The 15584-nt window shown below is 29.0% G+C and overlaps 1 protein-coding gene across 1 annotated transcript; it reads right to left on the bottom strand.

Annotated features, from left to right (window-relative positions):
- Window positions 1–9397: 9397 nt before the first annotated feature.
- LOC109795445 (F-box/kelch-repeat protein At3g27150) lies at window positions 9398–12007 on the bottom strand. Its single transcript, XM_020354950.3, has 2 exons — window positions 11367–12007; window positions 9398–11059 (listed from the first exon to the last, which is right to left on the bottom strand). Exon 2 carries the CDS (start codon window positions 10960–10962, stop codon window positions 9754–9756), a length of 1209 nt encoding a protein of 402 aa, XP_020210539.1. The 5' UTR covers window positions 10963–11059; window positions 11367–12007; the 3' UTR covers window positions 9398–9753.
- Window positions 12008–15584: the final 3577 nt, after the last annotated feature.

Below are 15584 nucleotides of genomic sequence, written 5' to 3'. Positions count from 1 at the left end.
TATTTTGTTGGTATAGGTAGTACAAACTAATTTTTTTTAAGTCATCCTCAATTGTATAATCTTATATTTGTACAATTTTTGGATCCCTCTCATTCCGATGTGTGTTCAAGCTATTATAAGTTCACCAACTTCTACTTGGTTTGTCTCCAAACCACACCGTACTAGAAGAGAGGATCTGCTCTAATACCATTTGTAACACCTCTTAGATTTGACGTCTCAGTAGCTCCACTCCATAACACTTCATACAGTGATACTTCACACAACTCCTCATTTGTTAGAACCCTTCACTGGTTAGAATCCTCCGTAGATAGCCTTTTCTAAGATTTCCGTCCATTTTTAGGACCAACAACTAATCCCACGAACCAACACAAGAGTTTTCAATGTGTTTCGTTTCTACTTACACGCTTTCTAGGAAACTTCCCAGAAGGTCACCCATCCCTAAATTACTCCAAGTCAAATATGCTTAACTGTGGAGTTCTTATAAAATAAGCTGTCGAAAAATAGATGCATCTTATTGGTATAGGTAGTACAAATTAATTCCTTTAAGTTATTCTCAACTATATAATCTCATACTTGTACAATCTCATTCCGATATATCCGGACTATTATAAAAGCCACAAATTGAAGAAGTAGAAGAATAAAATGGCCTTTATCTATTTAGTGAATGTCTGGATGATCGGACAATGACATTGATCACCCAATTACGAGCATAAATCATTGATCATTACACTAGAAGAGCTACTATAAAACTTGATTGTGAAGTAACAAGTTCAAACATCCCTTTATTTGTTTAAGTCATCCTCAATTGTATAATCTCATACTTGTACAATCTTGGATCCCTCTCATTCCAGTATGTTCTGCCTGTTATAAACCATAAATTGAAGAAGTAGAAGAACAGAATGACCTTTATCTATTTAGTGAACATTGTATGGATGATCAAACGATGACATTGCTCACTCAATTACGAGCATAAATCATTGATCATTGCACTACAAGAGCTGCTATAGAACTTGGTTGTGAAGTAACAAGTTCAAACGCCCCTTTCATGATTAAAGCCCGCAAATGAACTTGTCAAATCCAACCATGGACATATTTTAAAATCTAAGGATGTACAAACAAATGTTTGTAAAGGGAACTAACTATATTAATGTATTCAACCAAAATATTCATGGATTAAGAGTAAAAACCAAAGACAAAGAGACTATCATGTTTAAAGATAGCTACGTCGTGCTCAAGTTAGAGTCGATGTGTTGCGTTATTCTGACAATAGACTCTTTATCCTTAAGAAAGGGCTAAGATTCAACATTAAGAATGGTAATGGGTAGGATCTCCTATAGTACTCGTCCGTACCCACTTTTAAAAATAAGACTCATAACCAATTCAATACTTACATGGGTAACAATTTTAATATTTATTTTCGTACCTAGATATATACCTACACTCGCAACTCGTACTTTACTTATATACAATATTAATAATAATAAATTAATAAAATTTAATTAAAACAATTACTACAATTATAATAAAATTCATTTTTAAGTAATCTAAACATAATCTTAAAAGCAAACACACAAGAACACATGAACAATAATACTTTTAAGCTTTACAATGTAAAACAAAAACACAATATACATACAAGAAAGTGCAAGTGGCAAAAATACTTTGAAACTTTCCTATATAAAACAAAACTGATATGAACAATAAAGAACACAATCATAACTTATAGAACATATTCTTTGTCATTCAATTTTCTTCCTCTTAAAAGATAATTACTATATCCAACTTCAAACTAATAAATGATTTAATTCTCTACTACCAAAAACGCATAAAGAAGTTAAAAATTTAACACACCCCAATTCCATTAAAATACTTGAATTTAGAAAACAACTTTTGGTTCATAATTTAGAAACCAAACAATATATTGGAATTAAAACCAATATTAGATAATTTTTTTGTTCAACATAACTAATTTAGCAAATATCCTTTTTCAATAGTACCAAACAAAAATTAAGAACTTCAGTTATTCAATCTAACAAGAAAAAAAAAAAAACTACAATAGTGAAGCTTAATGGTTGGACAATTCACAGTGATATTGGGATGATTTAGTGAGAGAGTGGAATAATAGTGGTGTGCAAATGGCTATGATAGACCTAGATGTTGCGACTGCATGCAACTTCAGATGACGATGTCACAATTGCACTCGTGGTGGAGGTTGAAGTCGCACTCACAATTCGACTTATCAAATTTGTCAAGCCCACCCTCCAAAGTCCAGCTCACGTGGGCCAAGGCAAAAAAGGCCCAATGGGTCAAAAACCCCACTTAAAAAAGGCCCACAAGGCCAAAAAGCCCACAATGCCTTATGGGCTAGGGCCAATCCATAGGCCAATTTGTTTTATAATAATAAATTCAAATATTAAAAAATTATCATAATCTATTATGTAAACTACCTTACTCGATGCACTAATTTAGACTATTCTATTTCTATGGACTAACTTCCAATTTTTAATTTAATTTAAAATTTTGAAATTATATTATATTTAGTTTAAAATTTTATGTATAAATTTAATGCCAAAAACCTACAAATAACATTTTATATTTATTAAATATAATTTTTTAATAATTATATTATTATTATTATGATGCTATATTTATTTAATATAATTTTTAATAATGATGATGATAATAATACTAATTATTATTATTATATTAATATTGATTTGATTATGGTTAAACTACAATTGAACTATTGAATCTTAAATTAGTCTCTAGACCAGTCTAATAATTGGCATAGTTTTAAAAATATTATAAAAGAGTGATATAAATCCATATTTGAAAAATTATGTAACACCATACATAATTTATAAAATTTTACGCATAGAATTAAATTATTACATAAAATAAGTAAATAAATAAAATAAGTTAATAAATTCTCTTGTTATTTCTCGTTAAAAAATAAAAAAATAATTCTAACTTTAAAATGGACATATTTCATATATATTGTATTGAGCATGTAGAATAATACTTTTTTTAATAAGGTAAGTGGAGGGTCAAGCTCCCTTTGTTTCTAACCCTAGTTCTCTTGTTATTTCTCGTTAAAAAAAATTCTAACTTTAAAATGGACATATTTCATATATTGCATTGAGCATGTAGAACAATACTTTTTTTAATAAGGTAAGTGGAGGGTCAAGTCCCCTTTGTTCCTAACCCTAGTCCTTTTTTATGAAGCTCTACTCAAGGTGAGGGCCGGTCAAAGTCGCACTCGCGATAAGGCTTATATTCACACTCATGATGAAGCTCAAAGTCGCAGTTGTGCAAGCCACATATTCATTATGGTGTTGTCATGTGGTCTTAATGTCAAGGTGGAGTTGTGCAAACAATGAAGCTTAAACTCACATAGAGGCAAAGAGAGACATCATACAATCATGAATCAATTGTGAAGGGAATATGATTAGATTTAGGATTTCTCTATATTATTAGAAACTTGTAAAATTAATCTTAAAATTAAAAATATAACTAGTTTTCATAATATAATATATATATTATTTATTTCATTATATTAATATATAATAAGTGCAGGACAGGATGAGTATTATAGTACTCAGACGACCTCTACCTATACCCACACAATTTTGTGGGTCTATACTTCTTTTATCTAGACCCAAAATTATGGTTAGATACTTGCTTTGCTTGTGAGTATTTTGCAAGTACCTTTACAATCCATGGAACTAAGGATCCATGTCATAACTTTAGCATCTTTGACTTCCCATTTGGCATAATCAACATTATCTTAGTCTTTGTTAGTAAAAGGAGTGTTGCCATCAACATGACTCCAATTTTTTTTCCTTTGACAAATATCTGAAGTTGGAATGTACAACCTTAGTAGTTTTTGCGATTAAAGAGAACCAATAAGACATCATACTTTTTGGAAAACATAAATAAAGAAAAACAATCAAAGAAAAACAAGATGTTAATTTAGACTAAGAAACAAATAACCAAGAAGAACATAAAGATAAGATCATGAAACTTGAATGGGGTGAAAAATAAAAGGAAAAAATATTGCAAACCAAGTGTTGGAATCATAACCGAGGCTGAAATCATGTCAACTCAAAGAGGATTAGGCAAAACTTATGTGTTCTCCTCCTTAAGCATTTTCATTTAAGTAAAAAATAATTATAAGTTGTTAACTTGATTTTCTTTTCACTAAATTAGCTAAAGTGCCATATTTATATTACTATTCTAATTAAGAGAATAATAATTACAAATAAATATATAATCACATAGAATTTTTTTTTGGCATTAATTTTGTTGATAGAGATATGTTGGATTTTGGGCTCTTTCTTTTGTGGAGAAAGGCCCAAATGTACATGTCCATATATTCTCCCTTATCCAAGGAGAGAAAAGGCAAATCAAGGAAAGGGAGACTCATTATACTAGGTGAGAACATCTATTGGAGAGGAAAAAAAAGTAATCCCACATTTCACCAAAGAGGTGCCAAAGTGAGTTGGAACATGATGAGTCGACTTGTCCCACCACGGGTTTGAATCGAGTCAAACTGGAAAAACTCAAATCATTATGGTTTTAGCCCAACAACAACCTAGCTCACTTGACTTGTGAGCCAAACTGGCTAAAGTCAAATTGACCTATTTAACTCATTAAAAAAGACTTAAATCATTAAATGACTTTATACTTAAATATTGAAGTGTTATAATTTTTTTATATTTTTTATTTTTAAGAATTTGTATGCCAACCCACAAACCTAGGTATTCGAGTTGAGTTGAATTTTTCTTGACTTAACAAAAAGTGAACTAAGTTAGACCATTTTAAATGTAACTCGGGTGAGCTAAATTGGTTCACTTTGATACCTCTATTTGTCTCACTTTGAATGACCAGATAGCCACTATCCAATAGTGATTAATGTTTTTTTCACCATTAAATTAGGTTGTCTTCTAAACAAGCTCAACAAACTTGATTCTTGGTTTTCAACTGTCAAATAAGTGAAAAAAGGTTGAGTTTGAGAAATATTCCTCATTGTAGTAGCTCTATTTTGGGTTGATTTTTTTTATTATCTTATTTCTCATTTATAAGCATTGATGGTTTGTTTGGTTTATTGTAATCACTATTTTGTATAGTTGTTAAAGAATCTCTTATAGCCTTAATAATCTTAGTAAGCTTATTGCTTTCATTTGGATGACTTGTGACTTTTATTCTCATATTATGGAGGTTTCCACATTAAAATTTGTTAGGAACAAATAAATCTTCTTTTCTTTTACGCACAATAATAATGATGAGAAACATATTAAAATAACACCATAAAAAAAAAAAAAAAAGATCACACGAATTTATTTAACGTGGTTCAGCCCTTCATGCCTACGTCTATAAGGATGTTTATTTTATGGGTAAAACTTGAAAATCCCTCCCTCACAAGTTTTCTGGTGAAACTCGAAAACCTCATTCACAAGTTTTTTGGCGAAACTTGGAAACCCTCCTTCATATAACCTCCTCTCTCATTTAAGGCGATGACCCCCTTTACAGGTCGGGTGATTCTTCTCATCTCAATAGTCTCTATTAATTGACCTCACATCATAATCTTAAAAGGAGAAAAAATCTCTAAAATAAATACAATATATTTCAATTCCAAAAAAAATCCTAAAAGAATCAATATCTTTTAAAATCTAAATAATATTTCAGAGATTTGAATTTGGAAATTTGAATTATTTCCCAACAATTCCTCCCTCAATTAAAATTTTTAAATTTGACTTTCTTGTCACAATCATCTTCAATCATACTTTTACTCTGTAGTATTTCTTGTCTCCATTTCTTGGGTATTGGAATTGTCGTATGTCAATCTTCAATACTCAAGTGACAGGCCACCAGGTTCCATGAACCATGAGCTTTGATACCACTGTAGGGAAAAAAAAAATCTTCTTTTCCTTCACACACAATAATAATAATGAGAAACATATTAAAATAACACTATAAAATAAATAGGAAAAAGATTATAGAAATTTATTTAACATAGTTCAACTCTTCAAACCTACATCCACAAGAATGTTCGTTTTCTATCTCAAATATTATATATATATATATATATATATATATATATATATATATATATGTGTGTGTGTGTGTGTGTGTGTGTGTGTCTATGTATCCTAAAAATCCCCCTTCAAGTTTTGTGGGTAAAACTTGAAAATTACTTCCTTTCAAGTTTTATGAGTGAAACTTGAAAACTCCTCCCTCACAAGTTTTCTGGTGAAACTTAAAAACCCTCATTCACAAGTTTTCTGGCAAAACTTGGAAACCATCCTTTATATGACCTCTTCTCTCATTTAAGGTGGTAACCCTTCCATAGGTCGAATGATTCTTCTCATCTTAGGTGTCTCTATTTATTGACCTTGTATCATAATCTTAAAAGAGGAAACAAATCTCTAAAATAAATACAATATATTTCAATTCTAAACAATATCCTAAAAGAATTAATATCTTTTAAAACCTAAATAATATCTTGGAGATTTGAATTTGGAAATTTGAATTGTTTCCCAACAATTCCTCCCTCGATTAAAATTTTTAAATTTTACCTTCTTATTGCCATGGATGCTTGTCACAATCATCTTCAATCATACTTTTACTCTACAGTATTTCTTGTCTCCATTTCTTGGGTATTGGAATTGTTGTACGTCAATCTTCAATACTTAAGTGACAAGCCACTAAGTTCCACGAACCATGAACTCTAATACCACTGTTGGGAACAAAAAAAATCTTCTTTACTTTTATGCACAATAGTAGTGATGAGAAACATATTAAAATAACACTATAAAAGAAATAGAAAAAGATCACACACGTCTACATCCATAAGGATGTTCATTTTCTATATCAAATATATTACACATACACACACAAATATTATATATATATATATATATATATATATATATATATATATATATCCTAAAAATCCTCCCTCAAGTCTTGTGGATAAAGCTTGAAAACCATTTCCTTACGAGTTTTATGGGTGAAACTTAGAAACTCCTTCCTCACAAATTTTATGGGTGAAACTTGAAAATCCCTCCCTTGCAAGTTTTCTAGCAAAACTTGCAAACCCTCATTCACAATGTTTCTAGCAAAACTTAAAAATCCTCCTTCACATGACCTCCTCTCTCATGTAAAGCGATGACCCCTCTACATGTCGGGTGATTCTTTTCATTTCAGGAGTCTTTATTTATTGACCTTATATCATAATCTTAAAAAAGGAAATAAATATCTAAAATAAATACAATATATTTCAATTCTAAATAATATCATAAAAGAATCAATATCTTTTAAAATCTAAATAATATCTCAGAGATTTGAATATGGAAATTTGAATTGTTTCCATACAATTCCTCCCTCAATTAAAATTTTCAAATTTCACCTTCTTGTTACCATGGATGCTTGTCACAATTATAATCAATCATACTTTTACTCTACAGTATTTTTTGTCTCCATTTCTTGTGTTTTGAAATCTTTGTATGTCAATCTTCAATACTTGAGTGACAGGGCACCAAGTTTCACGAACCATGAGCTTTGATACCACTGTTAGGAACAAAAAAATCTTCTTTTTTTTTACGCACAATAATGATGATGAGAAACATATTAAAATAACACCATAGAAAAAATAGAAAAAGATCACACAAATTTATTTAACGTGGTTCAATCCTTCATACCTACATCTACAAGGATGTTCATTTTCTATCTCAACTATATATATATATATATATATATATATATATATATATATATTATATCCTAAAAATCCTCGCTTCATGTTTTGTGTGTAAAACTTGAAAACTACTTCCTCATAGATTTTATGGGTGAAACTTGGAAACTCCTTCTTCACAAATTTTATGGGTGAAACTTGAAAACTCCTTCTTCACAAGTGTTTTGGCGAAACTTGAAAATCCTCATTCACAAGTTTTCTGGTAAAACTTGGAAACCCTTATTCATATGACCTCCTCTCTCAGTTAAGGCGGTGACTCCTCTATAGGTTGGGTGATTATTCTCATCTCAGGAATCTCTATTTATTGACCTTATATCATAATCTTAAAAGAAGAAACAAATCTCTAAAATAAATACAATATATTTCAATTCTAAACAATATCCTAAAAGAATCAATATCTTTTAAAATCTAAATAATATCTCACAGATTTAAATTTGGAAATTTGAATTGTTTCCCAACAATTCCTCCCTTGATTAAAATTTTCAAATTTGACCTTTTTGTTGCCATTGATGCTTGTCACAATCATCTTCAACCATACTTTTATTCTATAATATTTCTTGTATCTATTTCTTGGGTATTGGAATCGTCCTATGCCAATCTTCAATACTCAAGTGACAGGCCACCAGGTTCCACCAATCATGAGCTCTGATACCATTGTTGGGAACAAAAGAATATTCTTTTCTTTTATGCAAATTTATTTAACGTGATTTAGTCGTTCATGCCTACGTCCATAAGGATGTTCATTTTTTTTATCTCAAATATATTACACACACGCACACACACACACACATATATATATATATATATAATCCCCCCTTGAAATTTTGTGGGTAAAACTTGAAAATCACTTACTCACAAGTTTTCTAGTGGAACTTGAAAATCATTGTTCACAAGTTTTTTGGGGAAATTTGGAAAGCGCCCTTCATATGACCTCGTCTCTCATTTAAGGTTGTGACCTCCTCTATAGGTTAGGTAATTCTTCTCATCTCATAAGTCTTTATTTATTGACCTTACATATAACCTTAAAAGAGAAAATAATTTTTTAAAATAAATACAATATATTTCAATTCTAAATAATATTCTTAAAGAATCAATATCTTTTAAAATCTAAATAATATCTCATATATATGAATTTGGAAATTTGAATTGTTTTCCAACAGAATTTTGGTGTTAATTATTCATTTGTGATTTCTATTTTCCTGCTATATATATGTTGGTGTTTGTATTGATTCTTGTAAGTCGGAGAAAATTTGTTTTCTTCTGCTTATTATTTGTTGTTGTGTTCACGATTTTAGACGATATTTCTCCCCATTAAAGAATAAAGGAAGAATTAAAAAATAAGCCAACTCTTGGTTCCAAAACTTAGTAAAAACATTAGAAGTCCTATCGCATTCTAATAGATAAAACATACCAGTGGTAAATATTTCTGATAAGAGTCTTAACATAACTAAATCGGATTACCTTGATACATTAGTATGGCAACAGGAGACATAGAACTGGAAGCATTTTTTTTTTTTTTTGAAGTATGGCAACTTTGAAGATTCAACTTAGTGACAAAGGATTTGATTAATGTACTCAAGATTTTTAGTTCCAACATTATTTCTATTATAGCACATAAAATAAATATGGTAACTCACTCAATGAAGCAAATGATTCAAATTTGATATTGAATAACATGATTTGAGATCTTGACATAATCAGCATCAGAACAAGCGGGAAAAAGTAGCATTTGAGCTTTGAATCTCATAATCCGTTTTTCTTCACCCACAATAATAGGACAATACTTGCCATTTTCACTCCTACTTAAGTTAAAGATGAAAGGTAGAAGATACATCAACAAGCTTCCTAACAATAAGTTGTTTCAAAGTGACAACATGTGTCATAACAGAAACAAAGATAAAATCATCAAATGAATGCAGCTTGTATTAGAGACAACACTCCAGATTAACCTCCAAGTTTTATTTTGATATTGATTCCAAGCTCTTGTTGCTGAAAATTTAGGTTCCCATCACAGCACAATTTCGGATAAAGTGATTGAGCTGAATGTTGCCACATCCAATTTGCCTCCACCTCAATTTCTCATCATCAGGATCAGGGCAACATGTGTACATAGACAAGGCACGCTCGGAGTGGGATACAGAAGGTGCACCAATAACAAGTAACTCATCACCAAGAGACTTAAATGCCACACCCCAACCTCCTTGTGCATCAGCCCTCACAGGAACCACTCCTAAAGTCTTCCATGAGTTGCTTCCCTTCTCATACATTTTCAGCTCATTGGAAGAAGAATCCAGTGTGTACAACTCATTGTTCACAACAGCAAGAAGAGGTGGAGATTGTGAAACAAAAAGTGGAATATCTTTCCACATATCAGGAATCAAGGTCCAATTGTTTGTTTTCCCATCAAAGAATTCCCCACAAGTGAGGTCCTTCCCATGTTCATCTTGTCCTCCAAGGACATAGAACTTGTTATCCATGAAACAGCCTGAACAAAACTTTCTCCTTTTGTTCATCCTTGGGAGGGGTTCCCAGCACTGGCTTTCAGAATTGTACTTCTCAGCAGAATCCAAGATTTGGAAGGAGTAAGCTCTTGCATCAAGACCCCCAGCAACAAAAGCCAAGGCACCACTTGTGGCTGATGCAAAAAGACACCTAGGGTTGATCATAGATGGCCCTTTGAGCCATTCGTTTCTTATTGAATCAAACCTCCAAATAACAGTTCCATCAATCTCCTTGCCTGAGACTAATAAGTGGGAACCTGCACAAAATGACTCCTTATCTCCAAACTCAAAACTATAATCTGATTGAATAGGAGGGAGCTTCTTGCTTGATTTAAAAGGCCACTCCATTCCCCACCAATTGCAATCCCCACTTGCTAACATGAAAACCGAAGGCTCTTTGAATCCTAACTCTCTCCTGATTTTGTAGATCTCACCACTCCTTGCTAGAGTTAAGAACCGCTTGTTGAGAAAGCATAGTTTCCAGTGCTGTGATCTTGGAAATCTTGCCAAGATTGAAGTCTCTAGCTCATCGCTGAGACTCAGAACATTGCTATAATCTGCATCCTGAGGTAAAGGTTCATCTCCATTATCAGAGGAACCATTGCCATCAGAGGGTGATAACTCCAGAACTCTCATCTTTTTATGGTAACTGAAACAAAAGCCACTATCAAAGGTTGGGATAGGTGATGCTTTTTCACTAATCATAATAGGTCATTTCTTGGAAATGCTCCTTCTATCTGTCCTCTGTTGAATATTGATCAGGGAAACCCTCAATCCCCTTAGTCAAATGAATTTCCAGTAACTGCAGAATGAAAATCCAGACAAAAGTATCAGCAACAAGTACTCTCTTTGAAAATGAAAATGAAATCTAGCAAATGAGTGAATCAAAACTCTAATAAATGACTAAATCACAGATAAATCTTCTGACTTGTATGAGAAGTGTAAGACACCAATTAACCAAGGCATTTCCATTTGTCGATTAACAAAATTTCGAAAAATAGAAGATTAGTGTGAATTTCAGCCACGAGGATAATGCTAATATAAAAACTATAATCAGACCAGAATGATTTCCTAAAGTATTAACATCCATCTTAAGAATATATGCTTACCCTTATGAAAGATAAAGACGCCCCCAACACAAAATCTAAAATGCTTCACATCATGAGAAGTTGGTTGATATATCAGCCTTCATAGAGAACAGTTAACACAAGGACCAAGGATTGATTTTCAGAAGAAAGAGCAAAGAAAAGTGAAGATTTTGAGACATAGGTTTGTGCATATTTATTCAGACATTAAGAAGAGATAAGCACATGAGCCATGAGACAACTCAAAGGAGGAAAGAGGAAGAAGAAAAAACACACAAAACAAGTCAAAGGTGGCAACGTTACATAATATGCAATGAAAACAAAGAGAAAAGAAACGTTGGGAGTGAGTTCAGGTTAGTAACAGCAGAGTCAAGTGATGTTGAAGTGTTGAAGGGAAGAGAAAGTGAGTTAGCTAGAGTGTTGAAGGAGAACACCAAGGTGAAGAAGAAAAAGAAGAAGTGAGAGAGATCCAACATGGAGACACCCACCATTTGCTGGAAACATATGGTTAATTTAGTATATGCTTTATATTTTTTGATTAAAAAAGGAACCCAAAAACCATAATTAAACTATTTAAATGGAGTACTCATCAACTGCACCATCATCAGCAGAATTTTAAAATTGGGAAAAGAGAAGAGAGAGGAAGAGAGAGAAGTGTGGTGTGCACAGTGACTCATGTTGCTACAGCAGTCCAATGTGAAAGAATAAAGAATGCAAAAATAAATAAATAAATAATATTATGAAGAAAAAAAGGGACATGGGAGGCTCTCTCTCTCTTCCTCATTTTGAGAAACGGTTGGCGTGGAAGAATAGGAAACAAAACGGAAAAAAAAAAAGGTAAAAAATTATATTCACTCTTATCTTATAAATTTACTTTTTTTATTTTTATTTCAAAACATTTTAATAAATAATTGCGTTTTCATTAAGTCACCTGCGAATATTTATATCAAGAGTTTTGTTTTGTTTATCTTTTCTTCTAAATGATATTGTTTAAATTTAATTAATGCTAAGTTAGGTTAGGTTTTAAATTTTTTATACTACGTCAAATTAAGTTATTTTTTTATATTTTAATTCTAATACATTATATTAAATTAATAAATATAAAATTATCTCAATTTAAGCAAAGTTAAATCAATTCTTATGTATTAAATATAAATCATTATTTAGTGTGAGAATATTTTTAGAATTTTTTTAAAATAAAAAACTTTTAGAAATTTTTTTTAATGTTTCATCTAATTTAATTTTTATTTATTATAATTATTTATAAATTTAATTTTTATATTTTTAACATAAATTATCATTAAGTAAAAATAATTTCGTACTATAATATGAATCATTATTATAAATTCAAAATAAAATTAAATGTTTAAAATATTTATTTATATAAATTTTAAATATTATTTATATATTTAAACATAATATTTATTTGTATATATAATTTATTATAAATTTTAGTTATATATAATAAATATTTAATATGTATATCGTATAAACTAAAATACTATTTAATAAATAATTCTTTTAACCTTTAATTTTTTTTAAATAAATGGTTAAACTATTTTTGAGACCGAGTCTACAAACTAAAAATATCGGTTCTATAATGTCAATTTTTGGCCGCTTAAAACTCACAATTTGTAGAGAGCTTTTAAAACTCTTTGAAAAACAATTAAAAATAACATATAGGCAGGGGTCCAATCAAAAAAATATTTAGAAATTTATTTAAAAAAAAATACAAAAATAATATTTTAAATAGTTTTATAAAATTAAAGTTTAAAAGATCTAACCTAATTTTTTTAAAAGTTTAATTTGATTTATTAATCTATTTAAAGTCTATTTTTTTATTAATAATTTTAAATAAATTAATAAATTTAATTTTAAATAAGTAAAAAAACTATTTTAAATATGTGTGAGACTCTTTTTTAATTTTTCGTGATGAAAAATAATTTACTCTATTATCATTAATATTTAGAATTTAAAATAAAAAAATAACATAAGAAAGATAACTCATACACAATTGTAATGAAAAAAGATAATATAATTTTTTTAAAAATTATTTTTTATATTTTGTTTAAAATATTCTAAATAAACATCCATGAAGATAAATAAAAAGAGCATGCACCAATATGATTGTTAGATTTTTTATTTTCTATTTTTTGATTTTGTATGAATAGAGAATGTGAATGTAAAACATTTAATTAAGTTAGTGAAAATGTCAAAAATAATAATAATTTGTTTTCTTGTATTACAAATTATTTATTTAATTATATTATTAATAATGTAATATGTATATTACTTTTTTTACTTAAATATATTATTAGTCCTTTAAATTTAAGGTAACTTTAATTTTAGTTCCTCAAATTTCAAATTAATCTTTTTAGCCTTAATAATTTTTTTTTTAAAAAAAACTTGTTTTAACCCGTATACTCATTTTTTTTCTAGAAAATCTCTCAAATATTGTTGCACAAAATAAACATAACATTAAATTGATATTGTATAATTGTATTAATTTATCACTTTCAAATATTTTATTAGTGACTTTGAGGACTAAAACAAGATTTTTAAAAATTACATGACAAAAAAATGTAGTTTTAAGTTTAAGAGACCAAAAACAAATTTATTCTAAATTTGAAGGACTAAAAATATATTTAAATATAATTTTTTATTGTATTATATGAATAAATAGGTTGGTTTATCAAGCCTAACAGACTTTTCTATAAGTCTAAACTTAATTTTTTATTTTTAATAAATAATTTATTTTAAAAGTTTATACTTAAAATTTTTATTAAATAGATCAGGACAAACCAAACATTAAATAGGTCAAGCAATAATTTTCCATTTAAAGCTTGACCTATTCTCATCTCTCATACATTCAATAATTTAATCTTTAAAATAGTCTATTTCCATCATTTTTTTTAATTTAAAAAGATTATCCAACCTATATATATAAATTAGAATAATTATTTTGAACAAAAATACTTGTAGAAGACTGTTTTTCAACTAAAATATTTTTAGCTTATTTTTTAATGAGAGTTTTTAAAGTTTTTCTCAACTTCTCATCTTTTTTGATTTTTTAACTTTTAGTTTTAAATTGAATTTTAATATTTTTAAATTATCAATACTTAAAATTAATATTATATCATTTTGTAAATTTTTATCATTAATATAAAATTAAAACTAAATTTTTTATATCATAAATCTAACATTATATCATAAGTGGTGGTTTAGATATCAATTTAGGTTTTTTTTTTGTATTGTTATCCATCTATCGACAATGAGCTATTTTTAGTAATTCTTGGTGGCTTATGGAGGACTTGTGGTTTACAAATTAAGGTATATTAGTATTTGTTTAGTCTCGTGGATTTTTTTCTCATGTTGAGAGTTTTCCTATATTAAAATTTGGCACATGATTTTTAGTTACTATTTTGTACATCTTATATGCCTAAAACTATTTTTGTTGCTTTCGGAGCCTATTATTATTTGCAAAAGGAAAAAAGAGATCCACTTTTGTTTATGCTTAATTATTATTATTTATTATCTTTCTCCGACAACTCCAGAGATTTGATTGGGAGTTGTTGTATCTTTTTTGAAAATGAATGAAGACAATGTTGATGGTACAATGATTAAATTTAATTCTACCAATTACTCTATTTGGATGTCGGGAATGAAAATTTTTTTATTTGTAGAGACTTGTATAATCCCATTGAGGCTAAAGGCACCAAACTAGTAGATAAATAAGAAGAAAAATGGAAGAAGACCAATAAGAAGACTATTGGCATGGTTAGGAAATTGATAAATTAGAGCATTTGTCATCATGTGTCTAGTGAGACTATTGCTTTCAACTTGTTGAGGAAATTGAGCGAGTTGTTTGAGTTTAAAAATGCATAATAGAAGGCTTTTCTTATTCGAAAGTTGGTAAACTTGAAATACAAAGATGGTTCCTCGATCGTAGAGCACTTAAGCTGTAACGCCCAATTTATATAATAATAATTATATATTTTCTTATATAATATTTTCACAATTATATCGTTAACAATATTTTTTTTCATAATAAAGATAAAGGTAAAGAACAATCATATTTTGTGAATTTAATACATGATATATCGTTCTAAAATATTTATCATAATGTATTATTTTACACAATATATTTTTCTTTCACTTTTATTACAATATTTACATTGATTGTGAAAATAAATTTACAAAAATTGTAATAGATTCATCAAATAGCCTCCACATTCCAATTCC

Source organism: Cajanus cajan, chromosome 4 (assembly GCF_000230855.2).
Source record: "Cajanus cajan strain Asha chromosome 4, NIPB_CcT2T_4, whole genome shotgun sequence".
NCBI classification, from domain to species: domain Eukaryota; kingdom Viridiplantae; phylum Streptophyta; class Magnoliopsida; order Fabales; family Fabaceae; genus Cajanus; species Cajanus cajan.
The sequence above is the reverse complement of the archived record's forward strand: the minus strand, read 5'-3'. Positions and strand labels throughout refer to the sequence as shown.